The 21,563-nt window shown below is 43.6% G+C and overlaps 1 protein-coding gene across 19 annotated transcripts in view; it reads left to right on the top strand.

Annotated features, from left to right (window-relative positions):
* Positions 1–21,563, top strand: part of DST (dystonin) — a 2,190,048-nt gene that overhangs the window by 1,560,993 nt on the left and 607,492 nt on the right. For all 19 annotated transcript variants that reach the window (XM_069606170.1, XM_069606155.1, XM_069606164.1 and 16 more), the window contains 3 exons: positions 8,145–8,321; positions 9,885–10,008; positions 19,052–19,260. In XM_069606170.1, the coding sequence (XP_069462271.1) occupies positions 8,145–8,321; positions 9,885–10,008; positions 19,052–19,260 (510 nt within the window). The remainder of the gene's footprint in view (positions 1–8,144; positions 8,322–9,884; positions 10,009–19,051; positions 19,261–21,563) is intronic.

Below are 21,563 nucleotides of genomic sequence, written 5' to 3'. Positions count from 1 at the left end.
GGGTCAGAACAGTCCAGCAGGGGTGGCCACCCCAAAAACTGCACCCCAGCCGGAGGAGGATGTGCAGGCAGCAAGAGGCAGGGCACAGGCACAGCAGCTGCAGGCTCAAGGTGGGAGCGATGATGGCTCGGGGCCATGAACATCAGTGGGGTTTATCGGCCAGAGGGCAGGAGGACCCCGGAATGGGAGTGTCTTCCGTGTGGCAGCGGTTGGGCCAGCACATAGATGCGGAGCGGCGGCGGCGGAAGAGGCACGGCTCACTATGGTCAGAGCGGAGAACTCCATGCGCAGGGCGCTGAGGCGGGCTGAGTGCCTCGAGGCGATTCGCAGGGAGTTGGAGGTGGACATGGCATCGTCCCTGCGAAACCTGGGGGCCATGGAACAGGCCCGACTCCAGGACATAGACCAGGAGTTCGATGATGCCCTGGCCCGGGAAATCCAAAAGTGAGCCGTAGGACTTGCCCACCGCCATTGCATATAGTTCGTAATTTTAGGTTTCCTTTATCTTTTTCATTTATTTGGGGTGCTTTGACTATGCCCCAGCTTTTTGTATATAGTTCTTTATAAGTTAGTTTTTTTGCTAGGTTTCGTTTCATTCGTTGGGCTCATGGACCCTGGATTACTTCTTTGTACATAGTTGAACAGTGGATTTATCTATTATTATTTTACTCACCATGGAGCAATGGATTTTACTATTTCTGTTTCCTTTGGATTTGCTTTGGTGGCCGGAGACTTTGGACACATTTTCATTTGGATTTATTTGGATTCAGACTTCATATTTTTTTTTTGTGTTTTGGACATGCTGCATCTCATCTTTTTCTTTTTTTTAAATTGTATGTTTTCATTTGATTACATTCTTTTTGTGTTCAATACATTTTAGTTTATTACTTTGATGTGTGGTATTCTCTCATTGGTTTCATGCATGTCACGGTGTAGGTTTTCACAATCACCAGCACCCATTGTGTGTGTGTGACAGACATGTGTTGATGTACATACTTGCCATTTGGGTTGTATCATGTAATGGGCATTTCAATGTGGGGTGGATGGGATACTTGGTTGGGTCTTTGCACAGGGGTGGCGTGCGGTGGGATTTGGGGGGCCATAAGGCCCATGATTGTGGATCATGATGACGTGTCGGGGGACATGAGTCGGGGCCTGCTGGCAGGTGCCCGTCAATGCTGGGTGGGTGGGGGTTCAGGGGGACGTGAGTCGGGGCCTGCTGGCAGGTGCCCGTCACTGCTGCGTGGGTAGGGGTGCAGGGGGACATGAGTCGGGGCCTGCTGGCAGGTGCCCGTCACTGCTGGGTGGGTGAGGGTGCAGGGGGACATGAGTCTGGGCCTGCTGGCAGGTGCCCGTCAATGCTGGATAGGTGGGGGTGCAGGCGGACATGAGTCAGGGCCTGCTGGCAGGTGCCCGTCAATGCTGGGTGGGTGGGGGTGCAGGGGGTCATGAGTCGGGGCCTGCTGGCAGGTGCCCGTCACTGCTGGGTAGGTGGGGGTGCAGGGGGACATGAGTCGGGGCTTGCTGGCAGGTGCCAGTCAATGCTGGGTGAGTGGGGGTGCAGGGGGACATGAGTCGGTGCTCACTGGTGCATGGTGACATGTGGGCTGGCTGGGGGGCATGGGCTGGGTGGATGTGCTGCCTGTGGGGCATGGCTAGGGGTGCAGGGTAGTCCCCTGCGGTGTGGGCTGCCTGCAGGGTCTGGGGAGGGGGAAGAGGGCACACCTGGGAGGTCCCACACTGCCAAATCGCGTGTGAAACTTCCAGCGCACCCCCAAACTACACGTACCCCACTCACACAAGGCCTATCGCATGTGATTCTCCACGCGCACCCCTCAGAATACACGTACCCCGCTCCTCAAAGCCTTTCGCGTGTGATTCTCCACACGCACCCCGAAATACACGTACCCCGCTCGCACAAGGCCTGCCGCGTGTGATTCTCCACGCGCACCCCTCAGAATACACGTACCCCGCTCCCCAAAGCCTTTCGCGTGTGATTCTCCATGCGCACCCCTGAAATACACGTACCCCGCTCGCACAAGGCCTATCGCGTGTGATTCTCCATGCACACCCCTCAGAATACACGTACCCCGCTCGCACAAGGCCTATTGCATGTGATTCTCCACGCACACGCCTCAGAATACACGTATCCCGCTCCCCAAGGCCTATCGGGTGTGATTCTCCATGCGCACCCCTCAGAATACACGTACCCCGCTCGCACAAGGCCTATCGCGTGTGATTCTCCACGCGCACCTCTCAGAATACACGTACCCCGCTCCCCAAGGTCTATCGCGTGTGTTTCTCCACACGCACACCTCAGAATACACGTACCCCGCTCCCCAAGGCCTATCGCGTGTGAATCTACCTGCACACCCCCCAAATGCACTGTCCTAGCCCTGTGAACTGGTGCAGGGTTAGCGCGGCCCTTTGCGCTGCATTGGGGATTTCAATGCCTTATCCTTGCGCAAGGGGCATTCTTGGGGGTGTAACTGGCGCTGCGGGATGTTATCTGCGCCAGTGCTCAAAATGGCCTGGATATTCCATGAATACGTGGTGCACCAGAATGCTGTTTGGCGCACGCTGGCGCACGCTAGCTCTCTGCGCTGCTCGCGTGCGCTGCCTCTGCGCTGAAATCTATGAATTACCCTGTCAGTTTGGTGCAACTTCGACTTATCAGCAGAACGTTCCAACACAGTAAATAAAAGGCACTTCCTCTTTCTTGAAAAAGTTCTCAGTTCATTAATATCAACAATAATTCTCTTGGTCTGGATGATTTGCCACAACTGATAACTTCTAAAGAAATAAAACTTCTTTAACTACTTTATACAGCACTTCCTTAAACACAACAGGCAACATAAATTGTAGCACTTCAACTTCCAATTCGTTTACTCCCATGTCAGCGCTAGTCCTCTAAAGGTTTTGCCATCCAGGTATACTCCTATGCCGGAACAACATTTCACAACAAGTGCTTTTGTGGTTAAGGTCAACTGACAAGAAGTTCACAACATCTTCATAATATTCAATAAATTGCAGCTTCAAAACTTTCAAAAACTCTTCAGGGAAAACCAAATTCGCATTGGTGCTCTTGAATACTGTTTTGCAAATAATGCTCCTCTCCTTCTGGATCTCCTTTTCCAGAAGGAGAGGAGCATTGCTTGCCACTCTTGTTTCCCCACTGCACTAGTAACCAAAGACTGACACGGATATGGTCTTTTCCTGCCCCTACCTTGGCTTTGGCAATGTGAGTTTATACCAGCTTTTACCCTATGTTGCACAAAGTGTGGGCAACAAGATTCACAGTTTATGAATCTTCTAGTAGCCCCTTCTGTTGTTGACAATATTTGCTAGATTGTAATTGCCTCGGTTTTAGTCTCTCTTGGCTAGGGCAATACTTGCATGTGTTAACTCTTAACAATGTCTCCCGCTTGGGTTGCTGGGTTTTCCACGGACTCACACTTTTATGATTTGAGTCATTTGGCTTTGTTACAATTTGTTTTTGATGATTATCACTACTTCAGTATTCAAGATCACCTTGGTAACCACTTCTACTTATATGCGAGTGCTGCTTCTGCTGCTTTCCAACAGTTTAAAATTCAAAAGGGCTTTCTGAACAACTTCCATTCATATGCGAGTTTTCCTCACTCGCTGAATGCCTGCCTTGCACATGCGAGCAGGGAAGGAGCTCTCCGGGGTCGCTGTTTGCCGGTAAACACACTGGGTAAGATGTGCCCTTCCCTTCCTCTCGCCGCTTGTAGGACTTCTGTTTCTGTGGCTCCTCACTACCCAGCAAACTTCTTCCTCTAGTTCGCGGCTGCCGGTGCCACCTTCCCCTGGAGATCCCTTTGCTCCTGAGGCCCCCTGATGCATGCCAACCACCAGAGACAGCCATGAGGCCATTGGGTGCATGCCAGCCACCCGAGACAGCCTCCTGGGGAGGAAAGCTTCCCTCACCTTTGCTTCCCGCTGTGCAGCCTCTGCAGATTAGATCACCAGAGGGCAAGCCTCCCTCTTGAATGCTTCCCACTGCGTGACCTCTCCACACAGGAATCGAGAGGTACAGACCCTGTCAGGACCAGCAGCTGATATCTGCCAAACAGTGGTCCCGGCATTTTCTCTTTCCTCCAGCTTCTGCCTGGGCTGCCTGCACAAACCACAAAGCTTCTTTCTTCGTCTGCTCTTTTCTCTGCCATTGATGGCCTGCACCTGAGGGGGCCTTTTAAGCCTCCCTATCTCCCTCGTGTGTGGGTCATTTGCATTAACAATCTGGCCACTCCTGCAACATTGTACCTTTTTAGCCCTCTTCCTCGTCCCACTACTTAAGGAATTATGGAATTTGAAGTTGCTAATTACAAAGTTAGGTTTTATAATTTCTTCTGTCTTACAATAAGCCATTAGACGAGTAGGATTTTGGGGAAAAGTTGAATAAGATGGGTTCCAATACTTCCTGACCTGTTTCCGCCTTCATGTGATCCTCCCGCAGAACACCACTCCCAGGGTCGCGATGAGAAAGCGTCTGCCTATCCCTGGCCACATGAGAAGGGTCCCAGGCCAGGTTTTCTGGGGGAATCATTGCTGATTCATCACAACGGTTAGAGTAGGTTTTTGGACAGAGGACGGACACTTTTCATTTGGACAAACATCCTGACAACGCATCCAAATTATATTTTTTTAGGCAGGGAGAGGTAAGTCCTTTTCTTTAGTTTTAAAATAAAACGTGTGGAAACATGCCACCCCTTTGTCCGACTCCTTATCCCACCACGCCACAATTGGGATTGGATTTATATGCCTGAGACACTGAGTAATTATACATTATACCAAGACTTATTGTTGGAACAAAAGAAGTGGGTTTGTTTACTGGTATACCTATAAATATTTCCCAATATGTACTGGATGCAACACCTTTTTACGCTTCAGACTGAATCTAATCCTAGCATGTGAAATTTTAAATATCAGATGTAATGATAAGTCCTCCAGTGACGTGTGTAGGCTTTGCAACGTATTTGAATCTGTAGAATCCCTAAAACCCATACTCTGCCAATGTCCAACTCTTAGGGGGCTGGGAGGGGAGTTACGACAATGATTTTTTGAAAGAACTCGTAAGAGAATACAGAGTGTATAATGATGATCTATTCTGGCAAAGGATTGTGGTGGGTTCTTATATTTCAATTATAATTGCAACCTTGAGATTCTTAAGCTACCTGAATCTGATAAAACTATAAAGGCTTGTAATCTAAGGAGCTACTATAATAGATTGTTATGATGATTTCACAGAGATTGATTTTTTTAATGGTGTTAGTTAATGTGGTGTTTAGGGGTATGCTCTTGATGAAGATCTATCTAGTAGCAAGCCTATACTATAATTATATATTGGACTACAGGGAACCATCTTCATGAAATAGTTTAATACGGTTGTACATTCTTGTACATTTGTAAAGTTTGTAAAATGTTAACATTGAAAGGTTTACTTTTTAACCATGACACAATACACATATTATACAAAATTTAAATATTGATGAATTTTATGTAACTGCTTACATACATTTTCTGCAACACATTAGAAGCTGCATATTAGCTTTTTTAAATCCAAACAAATTTTATATTGGTTATATGGGTTGGGAAATAGAATATCTCTTACATTAGATTAAGCAAGTCAGCAGGTGTCAAAGAGGATGACAGTGTGTAGCCATGTATTATAAGGAATAAAATATCTCCAATACTTAAAAAGGACCTTGGAGTTCCCTGACCTTATAAAATAAGTCACCTTCAACCTTGTTCCTCTGTGGTCATGGAACTACTCTAACTTGCAATATCCTTATAACGTACGGTAGGGGGTACTTTATATAATTGTCTGCCGCCCTAAGGTATCTTCCATCTAGTTGTTTATGATCTGCCTATGAACCATCTTATCTTAGCTAGCTTTTAATGCCTGTGAATCCCCGGCATTGCTTTCACATGGTTTCACTTCTGAAGTCTTATTGTCCAACAACATTAACTTCCTTCATGCATTTACCTCAAGCATCTGTCCTAGATCTTCTTCTTTTCGTAGTCCTTGTTACATTTTAAGTCATGTGGTAAATGACGACTAGGCATAGCATATGTGATCTCATATTATGCACAATTTACAATATAGTCTGCATGGCCTGGGGCCTCTGAGTTGGCCCTCAAGTGCCAAATCCTTGCAATTTGTTCATGACATGTACAACAAGTAGATTTGAATATAATGAATCTTGGTGTTAATTATTTACATAGTTAGTGGATTCTCTCAAAACTTGATGTGCTTGGTTCTCTCAAGGACCGGACTTAGAGACCCCTCTTCTATGCTAATAAAGGTATTTGTATTCAGATCCTTGTTTTTATGGGAAAGAAATGCTTCCACATGTCAGTCCACTTCAAATTAGCAATTAGTGCTGCACAACGCAGGATGCACACCCCTCTTAGAACCTCTTTTCCACCTACACCCACAGTTGACATTAAAAGATCTCACAGGAAATGCAATAGCACATTCTCTGACATGCCAAATGAACTGTCTTCCAGTTGCACAATCATCCTATCATCGGGTTCATTTGAAACAATTTGTAGAACGGGTCTCCTGCAAACCCACATCCCGAACGTCTATGCCTGCATAATAAAGTTAACTAGGTTTCCAAGAACTAATGGTTCTTCATGTAAATACCCAATAACTACATGGTACACCTCTTGTGTCAGGAGCACAGAGGTAGCTTCATAGGGACAGACATTTCTATAACATAGTAAATGCATTGGATCTATGTGATTGTATTGAAAAATGTATTAACACAAATATTTTTAACAAAATAACAGGGAAAAATACCGAATTTTATAAAGAAATTATTTGGGGGTTCCCCCCAGCCCATCGTTCCCCTATTTATATAATCTAACCCCTCCCCCTCCCCACCCGTTGTAATCCCTTACCCCACTACCATACATATTCTACCATACATATTCTTTTTAAAAAATTGGTGTTTTTTCACTGTTTTGGTTTCGTTTAAAAAGGTTTTCGTTGATATTTATTGGATAATATCACTGGATACCAATGCATTAAGGTAGAAGCAAAGATCAATGAATAACCTTCTTGAATGCTTTACATTATGTTGTGTAGTCACTGTGGTCTTTCTCATTGCATTCACCTACATTTGTTTCTTTTGGCATTCCCCCCATAGCCATTTAAGGGAAATAGTAAGTCATGAATAAATATGTGTCTATTCGAAAAAAACAACTAAAGTCATCTACAACATATTACTTAATGGGTCCTTTAAGATGACATTGATGTAATTTTTTACTAAACGTAATGAAAGATTATCCAACATTTAAACAGGCTGCTTTGTCAGGGCTCTGTCTCCTTCCTGCACCTTATCGACCAGCTAGTGTTGTGCTTGGCTTTCTTTGCAGTGCCAAGGAGGACACGAACTCTGGGCGCGGCAACATTTTCTAGGTACAAAGCTTCCAATTACTAGGGATGACAGTGACACATCTAGGCCCCTCTACGACCAGTAGCTATCATAGTTATTTTGATAGATGATTGTAGAGAGCTTGGAGACATAACGCCTGAGAAGCAGGACACAGGAGGGCAACACCAGGAGCAAAGCTATCTTGTAAGTGGATCTGTGTCATGCCGCTGCCGTTTCCTGCCATTTCACATCTTGGCTGTATTTTGCATTCTAAATACCCCCATGTCCTCCACGTGTAGGCATTGACACTTAATGCTGCCTCCATGTTTTACTTTGTTTTGTAAATTAGTGGGTGCTCCCCAATAACTCCATACGGAGCCCCGTGGTGCTCTTTGACCTGTGGATTCTGCCTCCCACCTCCCGTTCCCTCGTGGTTTTCACACTTTACTCATATTACCAGCTAGCTTCCAGCTGTGTGAGCAAGGACTGCGCGCATCTCACTGGTATCAGCTACAAATTAGAGCCTGTCCTATTGTTAATGAGGTCATACTTATAAGTACTTCACGCCGAAGGTAAAGAATCTGTCCATTAGTTTCTAATCTCTAAATAAAGGTTTATGCTTACAATTCATGATCTGTAATTGTGGAGCAAACATACATGTCAGGCTGAAATGGTACAGATTGAATAAAGAGTGTGTGTCACATATATTTAATTTTGTTTGTATGCTTCTTCATTCAGTGCAACATCCTTGGAAATAATCTTAAAGACCTGGTGGACAAATATGAACACTACAAAGACGTATCTTCTGGAGTTCTGTCCGGCCTTCAAGCCTCTGAAACCGTGGCCAACAAGCGGCTGTCTGAGCCAATTGCTGTGGATCCCAAAAATCTCCAGCGGCAACTAGAAGAGACAAAGGTAAAAACTGAAGCTAAGTAAGCACTTTGGATAAAGTACTGGATTTTGTACATTGCATTTTGACAACTTGGATCTAATTTGAATTAGTCTGAAGGACAAATCAAAGGCAGTTTTGGATATCTGCTGCCCCCAACCGCAGCGTCCCCATAATTTAAATCAAAGAACGCACACTTAGGAGATAGTGTTATATTAGCAGACCATAATAAGGTCATAAGCACTTGATTTATTTGAGTTTATCAGCTTGCTGCCCCAATTGTATTGAGCCTATTTGCTTTTTCCTACCACAACATTTGCACATCTGTGCTGCTGTATTCTGCGAGGTGCGGCTGTGATGGGGAACATGGATTGCCAGAAATCTATTGTGCAGCCTTTTCAGAGATGATCATATAAATGCAAAGATCATCTGAATGTATATGACCCAATGGGGAAAGGGGATTTACCGTTAATGGCCAACCCGTGATAATAGCTCCAGACCGGTTGGCGCTAACACGATTACAGTTGAGCGGTATTACAGCCGGGATACCGCCCAACCCATGATGAGGCCCCATCTTAACGGTAGGCGGCAACGGCTGATTCCGGTTTTGAGGATATTCAGAATGTTAAATCGTAGAGTAGCCAGCCTTCATGTGAGCAGCAGTAGAATCTGGGCCTACTTGTTACTGGGGTCGTTTCCGCACCCACAAGGATTTGATGGTTGTATCCAGATGCTTCTGTACTTTCTGTGTGATAATATTTCAGCCTTATAATTAAGCATTCAGTAGACTTTTGATTGCTTTATTGTGGCCCATGCACTGCTTTGACCTAATTATATGTGGTTACTTTTACTTTTATGCTCTTTTCAGTGAAAGTTTTACATTTTTAATTTAGCTTATTAGAATTGTCAAGGATGAAAATGGTGGTGTTTTATGAATATTTAGCTGTATTCGAAATGAACATGAATGCTAATGGCTGGCTTATAGGACCTCATCCCTCCAGGGTGTAGGCAGGCTCAATTCACAGCGACTGTGATCCTGGCCCCTGGGTGGCTCATTTATTCTAGGTCGCATCCGTCTGCTCCTGAGACCCATTCTGCGCTCCGTATCTTGAAGGGGCAGGAACCTGCATGGTGGCCTGTGGACGCCACGTGAGTTGCAATGATAACGCGATCGCTTCCGGTGCACCACCCCACTCTGATGTCATAGGGAAAAGAGTGCCAATAAAACCCAACGCAAAGGTCTGAGTCTCATTTACAAAGCTAGCACTAAACCACTTTGCAGACAAAGGCTTGCGTTGTTTGGTGTAGGCTTAATGCTTTAGTCTCTGTTACATACATTTCTAGTAGATGTAACACTGTCATAATGTGTATTGTTTTGCTTATGCTCCAAATAGATGACGACTTAAGCATGAATAGCTGTTTTGTCCTGTGCATTTAAGATCAATTCACCAAGACTTTCCATCATGCTTTCCTGTTTCAAAGCTGCACTGGTGGTTGATGTTTAATGGCAGCACGGATCCTTGCGTAAAGTAAGTTTTTGACAAGTATAAGCAAATAGCCCTTTCTGATGCATTTGTCCAATTGTGCAGGCTCTCCAGGGACAGATAACAACTCACCAGGTTGCTGTTGAGAAAACAAGAAAAGCTGCTGAAGTGCTTTTGGACACAAGGGGAGCCCTGTTGCCCAACACAGATGAAATACAAACTACATTAGGTATGATTTATGCCTGTTCTCTTTCGTAAATCTGTTGTGATAATGACCCAAATAATTTATTCATTCCCACAAAAAAGGAACTTGGGCAATGATGCTGCCAGGAGACCCGTACCTTTCCAAAAGCCTACGGTGTGCATTGCATGCTGGGACAAGCCTCAGTGGTGCTGGCTGAGAATAAAACCTTAGAAACTGCCTGCAATTGAGTCCAGTGTTCAGCTGTTCCTTAGCACAGTTGATTGTATTATTGCATAGAGTAGATGTCTTTGGAGGTATAATCTGTGAGTATGTGCATTAGAACAACAGCCTGGTCCTCTTGGATTCTAGGTGTCATTATGGTTACACCATGAATGGTCAAGGCCCTGTAGGATACAAGTACAACCCGTTGCAATGTAGAGTGAGATTTTTGTGATCTGCCATGTCAAATACCACTTGTGATTTGTGTGAAATTTCGAAAATATAAATTCCGCTTTAGTGAAGGTAAGTGAAAAGCTGTCTATTATTAACTATAACAACCACTATATGAATACATAATTGCATGTACCTGGGAAAAATAGTCTCTCTTTAGATGACGCAAAAACAACATGTTCATGAATGCAGTAACAGACATCTCGCCACAATCGTCTTGCCGTGCGTAGCTTTGCTCTACAGTTTTCTAATCACATTCAGAGATTACAACATAGATACAGCATTTATAAGGTTGCCTTCTTTTTCATTTTTCCACAAAGACATGGCTCAGAACACGAGAATAAGCGCCTGATAAAGTGCATGCCTATTGGTGAAGGCAAGAAAAAGTTATATGCACCTGACTAGATGGTCCTATATGGATGGCATGAAGGAATCTTAACTATGCAACAGGCACTCACGAATAAGATAACTTTCTTTGGAAGCTTTCATGCATTCTGCGTAAGGGTTGCCAAAAGTTATAAGCCTTCCAAAATCGCCTCGCTAACAGGAAGCTCACCCTAAGCACACCACCACTGCTACTATCATGGCCTCTGTAAAATGTATTGTTCCCGTCATGTTATCAGATAATCTAGCTTTCCGGAAATGGCTGTCATGCTGGGGACTAGTATACGGGTATAGGAACCAGACATATTATGCCACTGGTGCTGATCACACAACATCTGGGAAACCAAAGTACAATAATAACTTATTCCAAGGGACAAAATACATGCTCTGCACTGTTGCATATTCATGTATATGAGAGCGAGATAGACTATTCTCCAATCCCACACATTGTTGGTTGAACAGCAGTCCCTAATATATTTCAACCCAGAGGTATGTGGTTACAGATGTGTGAATTATGTTTTCCCTGTTTTCAAAGGGATAATATAGAGTTTGGAAATGATGATAATTTTCATTGGGTCAACCTAACTGTTAATATTTCTAGCATATGTTCCACATGAACTCTGAGGTATCAAAGAGCTTGTCACAGACCCATACCACATCAAGGCCAACATACTTGACGTGGTCTAGTTCTCTGCCCTTACATGGAACACCTCACCCCAAAAGAGGCAATGAAGGGCCATTCTCCATGCAAATGCATTCCCATCCAGGAACGTCAACTCCCTGCTCTCTGTTTACGACTACAGCATGACAGTCATAGGCAACCTGCATGCACCTCTAAAGCAATGCTGTGTCAGAACAAAACCACTTTTATCCTGGTATTCCAGGAGCTCACAGAAACCAAACGCACCATCCTTCCAGCTGAGAAGCTTAGCCACAAAAACAAGTCACATGCTGATCTCACCACACTCAAATACGTAACATCCGCCACGCCCTCATACAATCTACAAAAACATCATATTATACAGCAATAATAACTGAGGCTGCAAACAAAAGCGGGTTCTCTTTCAGGTGCTTAATTATTGCTGCACTCTCATCTCATGTGTCACAATTTCACAATCTGTTGAAAGATGCCATGCCATAAACTACTTCCGAATTGCATATCAACTTCACCTTCAACTGAGTTATCCCCACCAATCCTCTCAAGGAAACATGTGAACAGTCACAATTCAGGGCCATCTCAACTGCTGGACACTGCAGCCTTCCTTTGTTCCTGAAGCCCACTGCATAAGAGCAAAGAGGCCCTCTCTACCTCATTACCAGATCTTTCAAGTGCCAAGTTCCGCCCCACCCCTCCGAATCATCACTGCGTCTCTCTCACAAGAGCCATTTCCTGCGTTGCTCAAAACAATCTTAGTACACCAGCTTCTCCAAAAAACAAACGTGAACAAGGACACAAACTACTGTCTAATCACAGGCCCTCCTTTCCTATGGAAGATCATTGAAAACACTGCCTCTGTATAACTGCAAAAACAAGTAGATCAACACAGGATGATGCAGAGCTATCCGTCTAGATTCCGAACCCGGATGCAGCCCGAGACAGCAGCCAAATGGATTGTTGATTACATGTTGCACATCATGGACCAAGAGTATCCGCAACCTTTGATACAATAAACAACACTACACAAAATTGTGGCTGTTAGGAGCCTTGAAGGAGACAGTATTACAAGGGTGCCTGAGAGTATTGGAAGGCCTAGGCCTGGGCCCATCCACCAGTACCAGGAACTAGAGGCAACCTCTGACCCACTGGCAGGAGGTCATCATAATATCAGCTGCCTGTCAAGGACTCTGTTGAGAGATGGAGATATACTCATCTCTACAACTGTCAATACTGCAGTTGTGAAACTTTAATTTATGAGAACGACAAGGTCTAGGAAGCTTACAAATTCTGTGCTTGGATGGTTCACCCCAACCTCTCGGATATACAGCAATTGGTCCAACTGGGGAGTTTCAGATCACTGGTTTGTGTGGAATGGCTGAACAATGATACACACGAGACTCGAGTCAAGTGGTAGCAAAAGGTTTTTTATTATCAGTACAGGGGTTGGATAAATGCATATTGGGTATTGGTGTTGAACTACAGCACAGGATGGATTAAAGTAAAGTGAAGTTTCCATCTGTTTTTGTGCTTCTTAACCTATTCTAATAAGTCCTTGTCACTTTCTGAGATACCTGCCTTTTCAATCAAAGTCTCAAAAGGATGGCAAATGAAAGGTTTCAGCACTAATCTCTTAGCTGCCAGGCTCATGTGCTAATAATGTAAATGTGCCTGTTAGACCAAGAATTGATGTAGTAACCCTGTGGGAGACTACACAACCCTTGTCCTCTTGGTATTAGCTAACACACCTATTGGTATAGGTCTGTACTACACAAGTTGTGACTTAGCAGCTAGACTTATCTCAAGAGGGGTAAATGTGAGCTGTAGAGCTGTAGCAATGAAATCCACCAATACAAGTGTCCAAATAACTCTTACACTCAAGGATTTTAGTTCAAATAATTATTTATTAATTTAACTGTTATTTTTAAATAAGCATTCTTTAAAAAGGGCTATGTGCAACAATAAAAATACACTTCAAAATACTTTCTCAGAATCAGCCCAAAGCAAGTAGATGCTATTTAGAGATGCTTCATACTCCTACACTCTGAGGTGACTTCACTAACTAGGACAGTAATGGCATTTATATATCACTTGCACACTTTGTAAATTCTGAGGTTGCCAGAAAGGAAAGGTTAGAGGAAGGAAAAGGGTTAAACAGGTTCTCAGAGCATGTGAGCACTTTATACTTTATATCTTCCAATGAAGTCTATATAAAAACCTTTCCCAGCAATATTCTTTTAAACCCAATGCATCTCCTATGAGGGACAGTAAGAATCAAAGTCAATGGAATGGAATAACCTGCAGGGAGCCAGGACAGCCAAAGTCCATTGGAGCAAAGTCTATGGAGCTGAGGCACTTCTTAGATAGCAAATGTCTTGCACAAAGTTAGAGAGTTTGTTGAAGAAAAATCACTGTAGGGTCACAAGCTGTTACACTTGTGAAGGTTGGAGCTGAGACCAACTCTAGAAAACGCAGCTGCTGCAAGTCTCAACTGAGAAGAGCAAGCTACAGATAATGAGGTAAGTACCCCAATGTTAACACAGTACCTTTGGTTAGAAGAAGAGGGTCCAGCTGGCTTCTGTCTGGTTGCAGCGATGCAGAACCCGGGTTCCTGGGCCTCAGTCGTGGGGACAAGAGGGAGGAAGTCTGGGGCCTCCTGCGGCAGCAATTCGATGGGAGGCGGTAGCTACAGGCTCTTTTTTTCAGATCGGTGGCACTTCGCGGTTTCAACGCTCTGTAAACAGCACCACCGCTGATCTTAGACACTGGTTGGGCTTCCTTCACTCCTTGAGTCCTGCACTCTGGTGAGATGAATCAAGCTTGGGTCATCTTGCATTGGGAGTGTCCTCAGGAGACTCCTGGAGCTGTTGGCCGGCTTACAGACGTTGTACTTGACTACGGATTTCTCAACCCCTGGCACTCGATTCCTGCAGCAGCAAAGAAGTACATCCAGTTGGGGAAGGTCTTCCAGCAAAGTTTGTCTCGGGGGTAGTTGGTGCCACACACCCAAGGGAAGAAGTAGTCATTTTCAGAGCTTCTCTTGTCGATCAGAAAAAGGAGTTTAAGCACAGCAGCAGGGCTTCACCGGGCATTTTAACAGTCCAGGACGATGGAGCAAACTTCGTTCATGGTTTCTTTGTCGGGATGTCCTTCCTAATAATCGACTCTGTCTTCAGTCCAAGAAGCCTCGCCTTTTAAGCAGGTTTCTCCCATTCATGCACAGCCTAGCTGGGTGCACTCAGGTAACCATGCAGACAAAGGACCGGGGAGTTTCAGGCATGTCCCTCACTTCCTGCCCTTGCAGACACACTGGAGCCATAGGCGGGTTTCAGTACTGAAGCCCTCCAAAGGCAAAATGAACAAAGGGGTGAAACCTGGTTTGGCGCACAGAGTAAAATCCAAGAAAGATCTCACAAACAGAAAATGGCAAAAAAAGACAACCGGGGCCATTTTGACACAATGGTCACCCATAGGTGCTGTACTGCAGCTGAGTATTCAGCCTGCGGTAGAAAAGCACAATGGTAGGAAAATTAAACCACTGCCACTAGCCATTTAAAGTAGTGAGGTTAACATAAAAAATGTTAAATGAGCAAGTAGGAAAAGGGGCCACTAAGTAACCCCCCTGCACTCCACATAAGATGTGGTGTGTTGGACCTTCTAAGAGAAAATGTAAGTAAAGTCAATTTCACTTTACTCTTCTTGGGAGATGTAGTTCACCCAAGAAAAGGTATTTAAACCTTAGGAGAAATCTAAAGGATTTCTCTGTGGCACTGCACTGAATGTGCTGTGTGTCACCATATAAAAAGTAGATGCCTATGGAGTTTGTCAGACTCCAAAAACAAAGGAAACAGATAATCCAAATCAGATAAAAACACATGAAAGAGTGAGAAAAAAGGACTCATTCTCTCCAGGGTTAAAATTAAAAAGTTCTAAAGTCCAGCAAAAGAGAAGGGGGTCTAAGGTTGAAGGAAATTAGCACCGAAACGAGAATTCTCCCTAACAGTGCCAAAAGCCAATCCCCAGTTTAATACAACAAAACATAAGCGTTCTTCTGAGAAGAGTCCTGCAGCAGTTTCTGGCTGGCCCTCTGGGCTTTTACCTTGTATGTTGAGTCCTCTGCCAGAGATTCAGACTCATCGTGTCTTCTTTCTTCAGGCTCTTTTCAGATAGTTGGGTTTCATGGGATTCACAAATGTTCTGTGACCTATTGTGAAATCAGGATATCTAATATGCCCATTTCAGTTCTGAGTGCTGATTATGTCTTTAGGGTTATTTATGTTATTGATTTATTTATTAGTCATTTGTTAGGCGCTTATACAATTAGCAAAACTGTTTCAAAGCACCCACAGGGCAACAGAGTGGGACAGGGGAAGGTAGATTATGAATTAAAACAAAGATAAATAATTGAATTAATAGTACAAACAAATAATGAGTACAACAGGGGAGACAGATCACTATGCCTTGTGAGTGTTGCGAACGTGCAAGTGCAGAGGGGAGAGGGGTAAGGAATAGGTTCTGTGGTGCTCATGGAGAAGCGCTAAGAAGAGAAGAACGTAAGTGCAACCTCCGTGGGGAGGGTGAGCCTAGGTAAGTGCAGTAAATAGAGGCTGGGATGAGAGATGGGGGGGTTCAGGGCCCCGAGGATACATAAGGGCCATGCACATCAGTCACACTACTGTTTGATTAGTAGGGAAAAGAGGAGGAGAAGGAGAAGGTAAAGAGAAAGGCCTTGAGGCTTTTTCCGAAATTAAGGAGGTCCTGCTCAAGCCGCAGAGAGAAAGGGAGGCTATTCCACAGAAGGGAGCTCGCCGAGGAATGTGATCGACCACCAGCTCTCTATTTAGCAAACCACTTCACATACAGGGAGTTGGTGCCAGAGGAACGTAGGAGTCTAGAAGGGGAGTATTTGGTCAGGAAGCTTTGAAGACAGCGTGGTCCCCGGCCCCAAATAGCCTTGTGGATGATACAGAGGGATTTGAATTTAATCCGTGATAAGACCCAGAGCCATTGAGGGCTTTGTAGGGCAGCAGAGATTCGGTCCCTGGGCTTTAGGCCAAGGACAAGTCTAGCTGCCCTATTCTGGGTTACCTGAAGGGATCCCAGGGTGGATGAAGGAAGATTAAGGAAGAGGCTATTGCAATGGTCTAGCTGGAGAGAACCAGAGCACGGTTAATATTGAGTGTCTGGGGGAAAGTGAGGAAGGGTAGAGTTTCTTTGAGAAGGAAGAGCTGAAGCCGAAAGTGGCACTTCTTGACGATGTCCTGAATATGATGTATGAAGGAAAGGCAGTAGTCGAAAATGACTCAGAGATTCCTGGCTTCAGTGGAAGGGGCAGGGGTGAGCCCATGGAGAAAGGCCAGAGTGAAGGGAAGAAGTATGGTGCATGGAACCCAATACAGAGAATCTCTGTTTTTTCTGCCATTGAGGCAGAGGTCATTAGCTGTGCACCAGGCCTGGATGACAGAGTGGGAGTCAGAGATGAAGGTAGTTGCAAGGGCATAAGTAGGACGTTTGAAGAAGAGTTGTGTGTCGTCAGCGTAGCACTGGAAGTTAGGGGAGAAGGAGGAAATGAGGTGTGCCAGCAGAGAAAGGTATATGTTAAAGAGCCAGGGCGAAAGAATGGAGCCCTGGGGGACACCTCAGGTGGAGGGGGAAGTAGGGTAGGAGAAAGGGCCCAGAATGATTTTGGAGGAACAGTCAGTTAGAAAGGAGAAACCAGTCCAGTGCCCGCCTCCAGATGCCAAGGGTATCATGGGGCCTTTTATGGGGAAGGAAGGATTCACAGTGTCAAATGCAGAAGAGAGATCAAGGAGGATGAGGACAGCAGGAGAGTTGGAATCTAGGGATGTGAGCAGTTCTTTATGGGTGTTCAGAAGAGCAGTTTCCGTACCTCTGGATGTTCGGAATGATGTGAGGCTTCGTTTTGCTTCACAGTTACTACTTGTTTTATATGCATACTTAATTTAATTTTAGAAAACATGGATTGTGTTTAAATCAAAAAATGTAATCCTAGTTCCACTATTCTTCTTTATATATTTACTATTTCAGGGTATCTAGAATTCATATTTGTACATTCTTTACTACTCCCTATGATAGGTAGATCATTGATACATATTGCTCATAGCAGAATGTTTGCTGAAACTGTCTTGATGAAACATGCCAGGCTATGCTTCATTCGGGGTTCAGAATTCTGTGAATATTATTGCATATTATGCAGAAAAACCTGCACCCAAACAGTTCAATAGATTTGCACATGGATTCTGGCATCAAAAATAATAAGATTAAGCCCAGCATAGATCATGAGTTGGTAACCAACATATTTGCATAAACCATCACACTTATTGTTTGAGTTTCACAAAATACTTTGTCTTTAATAACAGGCTTGTGCTCCATACATACATACATTGAGTACTCCGCCAAGATATACATCAGCGAGTGAAACCAGCCAAAGATACCCTTCAGTTCTCACCTTTTGGCCATTAATCTTTCCTCATTTGCAACCAATGGCCTGCCTCATTCCTTTAGTTTCCACTGCCCGCCCAACACATGCATCACCATGTCGAACAGCACCTTGCAAGGGTATCCCCCTTTATTTTGCCCAGAAACTCTGTCTACATTTACATCATCTGCATTCACTTCACCAGGCATTTACTTTGTCATGCATTTACTTCTTAAAGCCTATTCGTCTACATCTCCATATTGTGAAGGGTGGCAATGGATGTGGTTATGGTTAGCTTAAAGTTAGTTCTGGGGGATCTAAGGATGCCAGGGGAAGAATATAGAGTAACAAAGGGGCGGGGGGTCCCCTGTAATGATAAAGTGAATGCTAGGAGAAGTATAAGACCGGATAAGTAAATGTATAGCAAACTAATTGTGTCAAAGTAAATGAATGGTGAAGTGAAGACATGCATCCCCTGCCATGTACATCACAATACATGCCATTCTCACTACATACTATCAACAAACATGTTTTTTAAACCCTCTATACGTTCATGTCCTTCAGGCCATGTTGATAAGTATGCTATAGTATTGATTTTGCATATCAATTGTACACTTCTGTCTATATTCATTTTTAGTACAGGATACATGAAAGAGCCTTGGGATGCTATCAAATTGGACCATATTTACATAGACATACTCGGAGTTTGTGAACTCTAAAGTCTGAAGTTTGAGAGTTGCATCACAAACCTAAATGATCAACAGTAAAATGAAGAATACTGACTTTGTATCGTGTTTAATTATCATATTCAGTTTGATCAATTATATATAATATTAGGTATGGTATGAAATAGAACTTGATAAATAGTTAATTTAACTTCGTCTTTATATTGAACAATTTCAATGGGATACAGGCTTTTTACTTCAATGTCCAAATTACTTCTTTTATGTATCAATTGTATATACACCTCGCTTTGTTATTGATTTAATAGGTGTGTTTTCCAAAGATTTGGGAATATGTCAAATTATACATGGTTTCATTTTGTTGTTTCTTTCCCTCGCTTGCCTCCAATGTGAGGTTACAGATTCACTCATATTAACCTCATAGAATGGATGAAAAGAAACATAGTGGGGAATGACTGTCACGTGTTTCTTTTTCAGATGACATTGTAGAGAGGTACGACAACTTATCAAAGTCAGTGAATGACCGGAATGAGAAGCTCCAGATAACTCTGACTCGCTCCCTAAGTGTTCAGGATGGCTTGGATGAAATGCTGGACTGGCTGGGAGGTGTTGAAAAGGGTCTGAAAGAACAGAGTCACGTGCCTTTGAATTCTGCTGCTATTGAGGATATCGTTAGTAAAAGCATTGTAAGTAGGTGTACATTTTCTCTTAAACTGTTATCATTTAATTAATCTTCGGATATAATTTGATGCTACTGTATGTTGACTCACATTCCAGAATAATCCTATAGTTCTCACTGACAGCATGGCTACTATGTCCTGCTGTAGTTTTTCTCGCAGTCCTTTAAGTCGAGGTTGGGAAGAGAGGGTGACAGCCAGAGTCTCTCTCCCTTTCTCCTTTGCATGCCCTCTTTTTATCTCTCCATATGTAAATACTCGCTCAAACGTGCCACATATAAGGTGGCTTTTTACTAGCTATCACTTCAATAAGAAGGGTCAGTGAGGCCGGGCTCTGTCAGTAGATGCGCCTTTCAGAGCAATACAAAGGACAAATTAGTCTTCTGAGCAAGCCCATGTTTTTCACTGGAATTCGTTTCCAACTTCCATGTAAACCAGTATATGGAATTGCCTGCTTTTTCCAGTCTGCACACACAAGAGCAGAACATACCTTCAATACACTTGATGTCCTTTAGAGTTGAGCAGGTTTTTATAATGAAATAACATTGGAGGAAGTTACCAACTCTGTCAGTGGTATGTCTACAAATCGGTCCCATTCATAGTTTACCACTAACTCGTGGCATGTCTCAAATACCTCCAGAGGTATTCCAGAAATAGTACCTGCGCCAGTGGCAACAATGAAATGTATTTTTTTAGTGGGATGGTGAAATGGATAATGGACATTTGATAATGCCCATATGGGTCAGTTCTGACCCTGTAATGCATTAGATGGGTAAAGTGGCTCAGGGGGCAGCAGAGATGACTACCTTTTTACCCCTTACCATGGCTCATTCTCAAAACTTGTTTTACTGTATTGGAGGGAAGCACCCGCATATTCCTTCTGTACAGTAAAAAAAGTGTTTTTAAAATGGTGGGCCTTTTGGAATTGTTACCTCCATCGCTGAGGTAAATATAGACAGGCTTTCTGCTGAATGACCGTCTGAGATACTGCTGGCATTAGTCACATGCAATTCCAGTAGCGATATTTAGCTAAAACCTGAATTTGGTGACAGTAAAATCAGCAGTAGTTGGTAAATACTGCTGCTTTTTACCATTACTGCCCATCTCTGAACAAGGCCCTCAATGTCAAGAAATCTAACAGGCTGGTAACCCGCACAGCAGAACAGCAAACTTGTATGGCCTGTGGTGTGACATTCACCCAGCAGACATTTGTTTGGTGAGTTGACTTTACCTGTGTATAAAACTGCTGTTACAATTTTTTGAAACAGCAGCATTGTACCTGTACGTAGTCTTTTGTGTGGGTCACTTCCTAAAAACTGACTCCTACCAAAAGTAATAGTGTTTTTTCCCCCCCACGTTTTGTGTATGTTACCGAGTCTGAATTATACAGAGTTCGTTTTTTCTATTTAGGAACTTCCGGTCTTCATATTAGAAACTTCGGCTCCGCCTATCAAGACCTTCATGCTCATTCACTTGGACAGGGGGTCTGGTTGGCTGTCCCCTGCTACACAATTAGGATCAAGGGAGGGTGACAGTAGGATACGCCCCAAACTACCTCTTGGTCCAAAGCCTGCTAGTTTGGGGAAATACCTGCCCCCCCTGGCCACCCCTCTTGAAATTGCCAGAGCAAGGCATGGGACTTTGTTACGGTACCTGCACACAGTATAGGAATAATATGACTCTGCTGCCGGTGACTACTTTTGCTTTTGAAGTAACCAATACTCTGAACCAACCACTAAATAGCAGAATATGCACAGTATGTGATTTTTTTAATATGTACAAGCTCCACAAAGACTATTTTGGAATGTTGGTATCATATATATGTATATGCCACTGAGTACTTGTCTCAATGTTTCTTCAAGTGGCTTTCCTAGAAATGTCTCTTTATTGAGATCTTTTTTTATTGTGAATTGGCTTATATTACCTTGCATAAAACCTTACACACGTGTATCGGAATTAAAATAATGTTCAGATTATTACATACTTCAATATCACCATTTCGTATATGCACCATACACTGTCTAATAAACCCTATCTATTAATTAACGTAGTCTCTATCATGCTTCTAAAGATCAACTCATTCCTCCATTCTCCTCTAACTTTCTAAGAACCCATTTGACATGTTCAGTAAAAGCTAAAACTATATCCGTCTTATAGTAACCTCCACCAGTAACATTCAGTCAACATCATTTTACTATAATGTACACACTTCCTAAAAAGATTCAGTCTTAATGCATGTTGTTTCTAATCCTATTTTTTCTGGTAAATGTGTGATTGCTTGGTTTACATTTCCTGAAGGAAGAAGAAAATCC

The sequence above is a fragment of the Ambystoma mexicanum genome, chromosome 4p (assembly GCF_040938575.1).
Source record: "Ambystoma mexicanum isolate Mex_15411 chromosome 4p, UKY_AmexF1_1, whole genome shotgun sequence".
Classification (NCBI taxonomy): domain Eukaryota; kingdom Metazoa; phylum Chordata; class Amphibia; order Caudata; family Ambystomatidae; genus Ambystoma; species Ambystoma mexicanum.
This window is presented reverse-complemented; position numbering and strand designations above follow the sequence as displayed.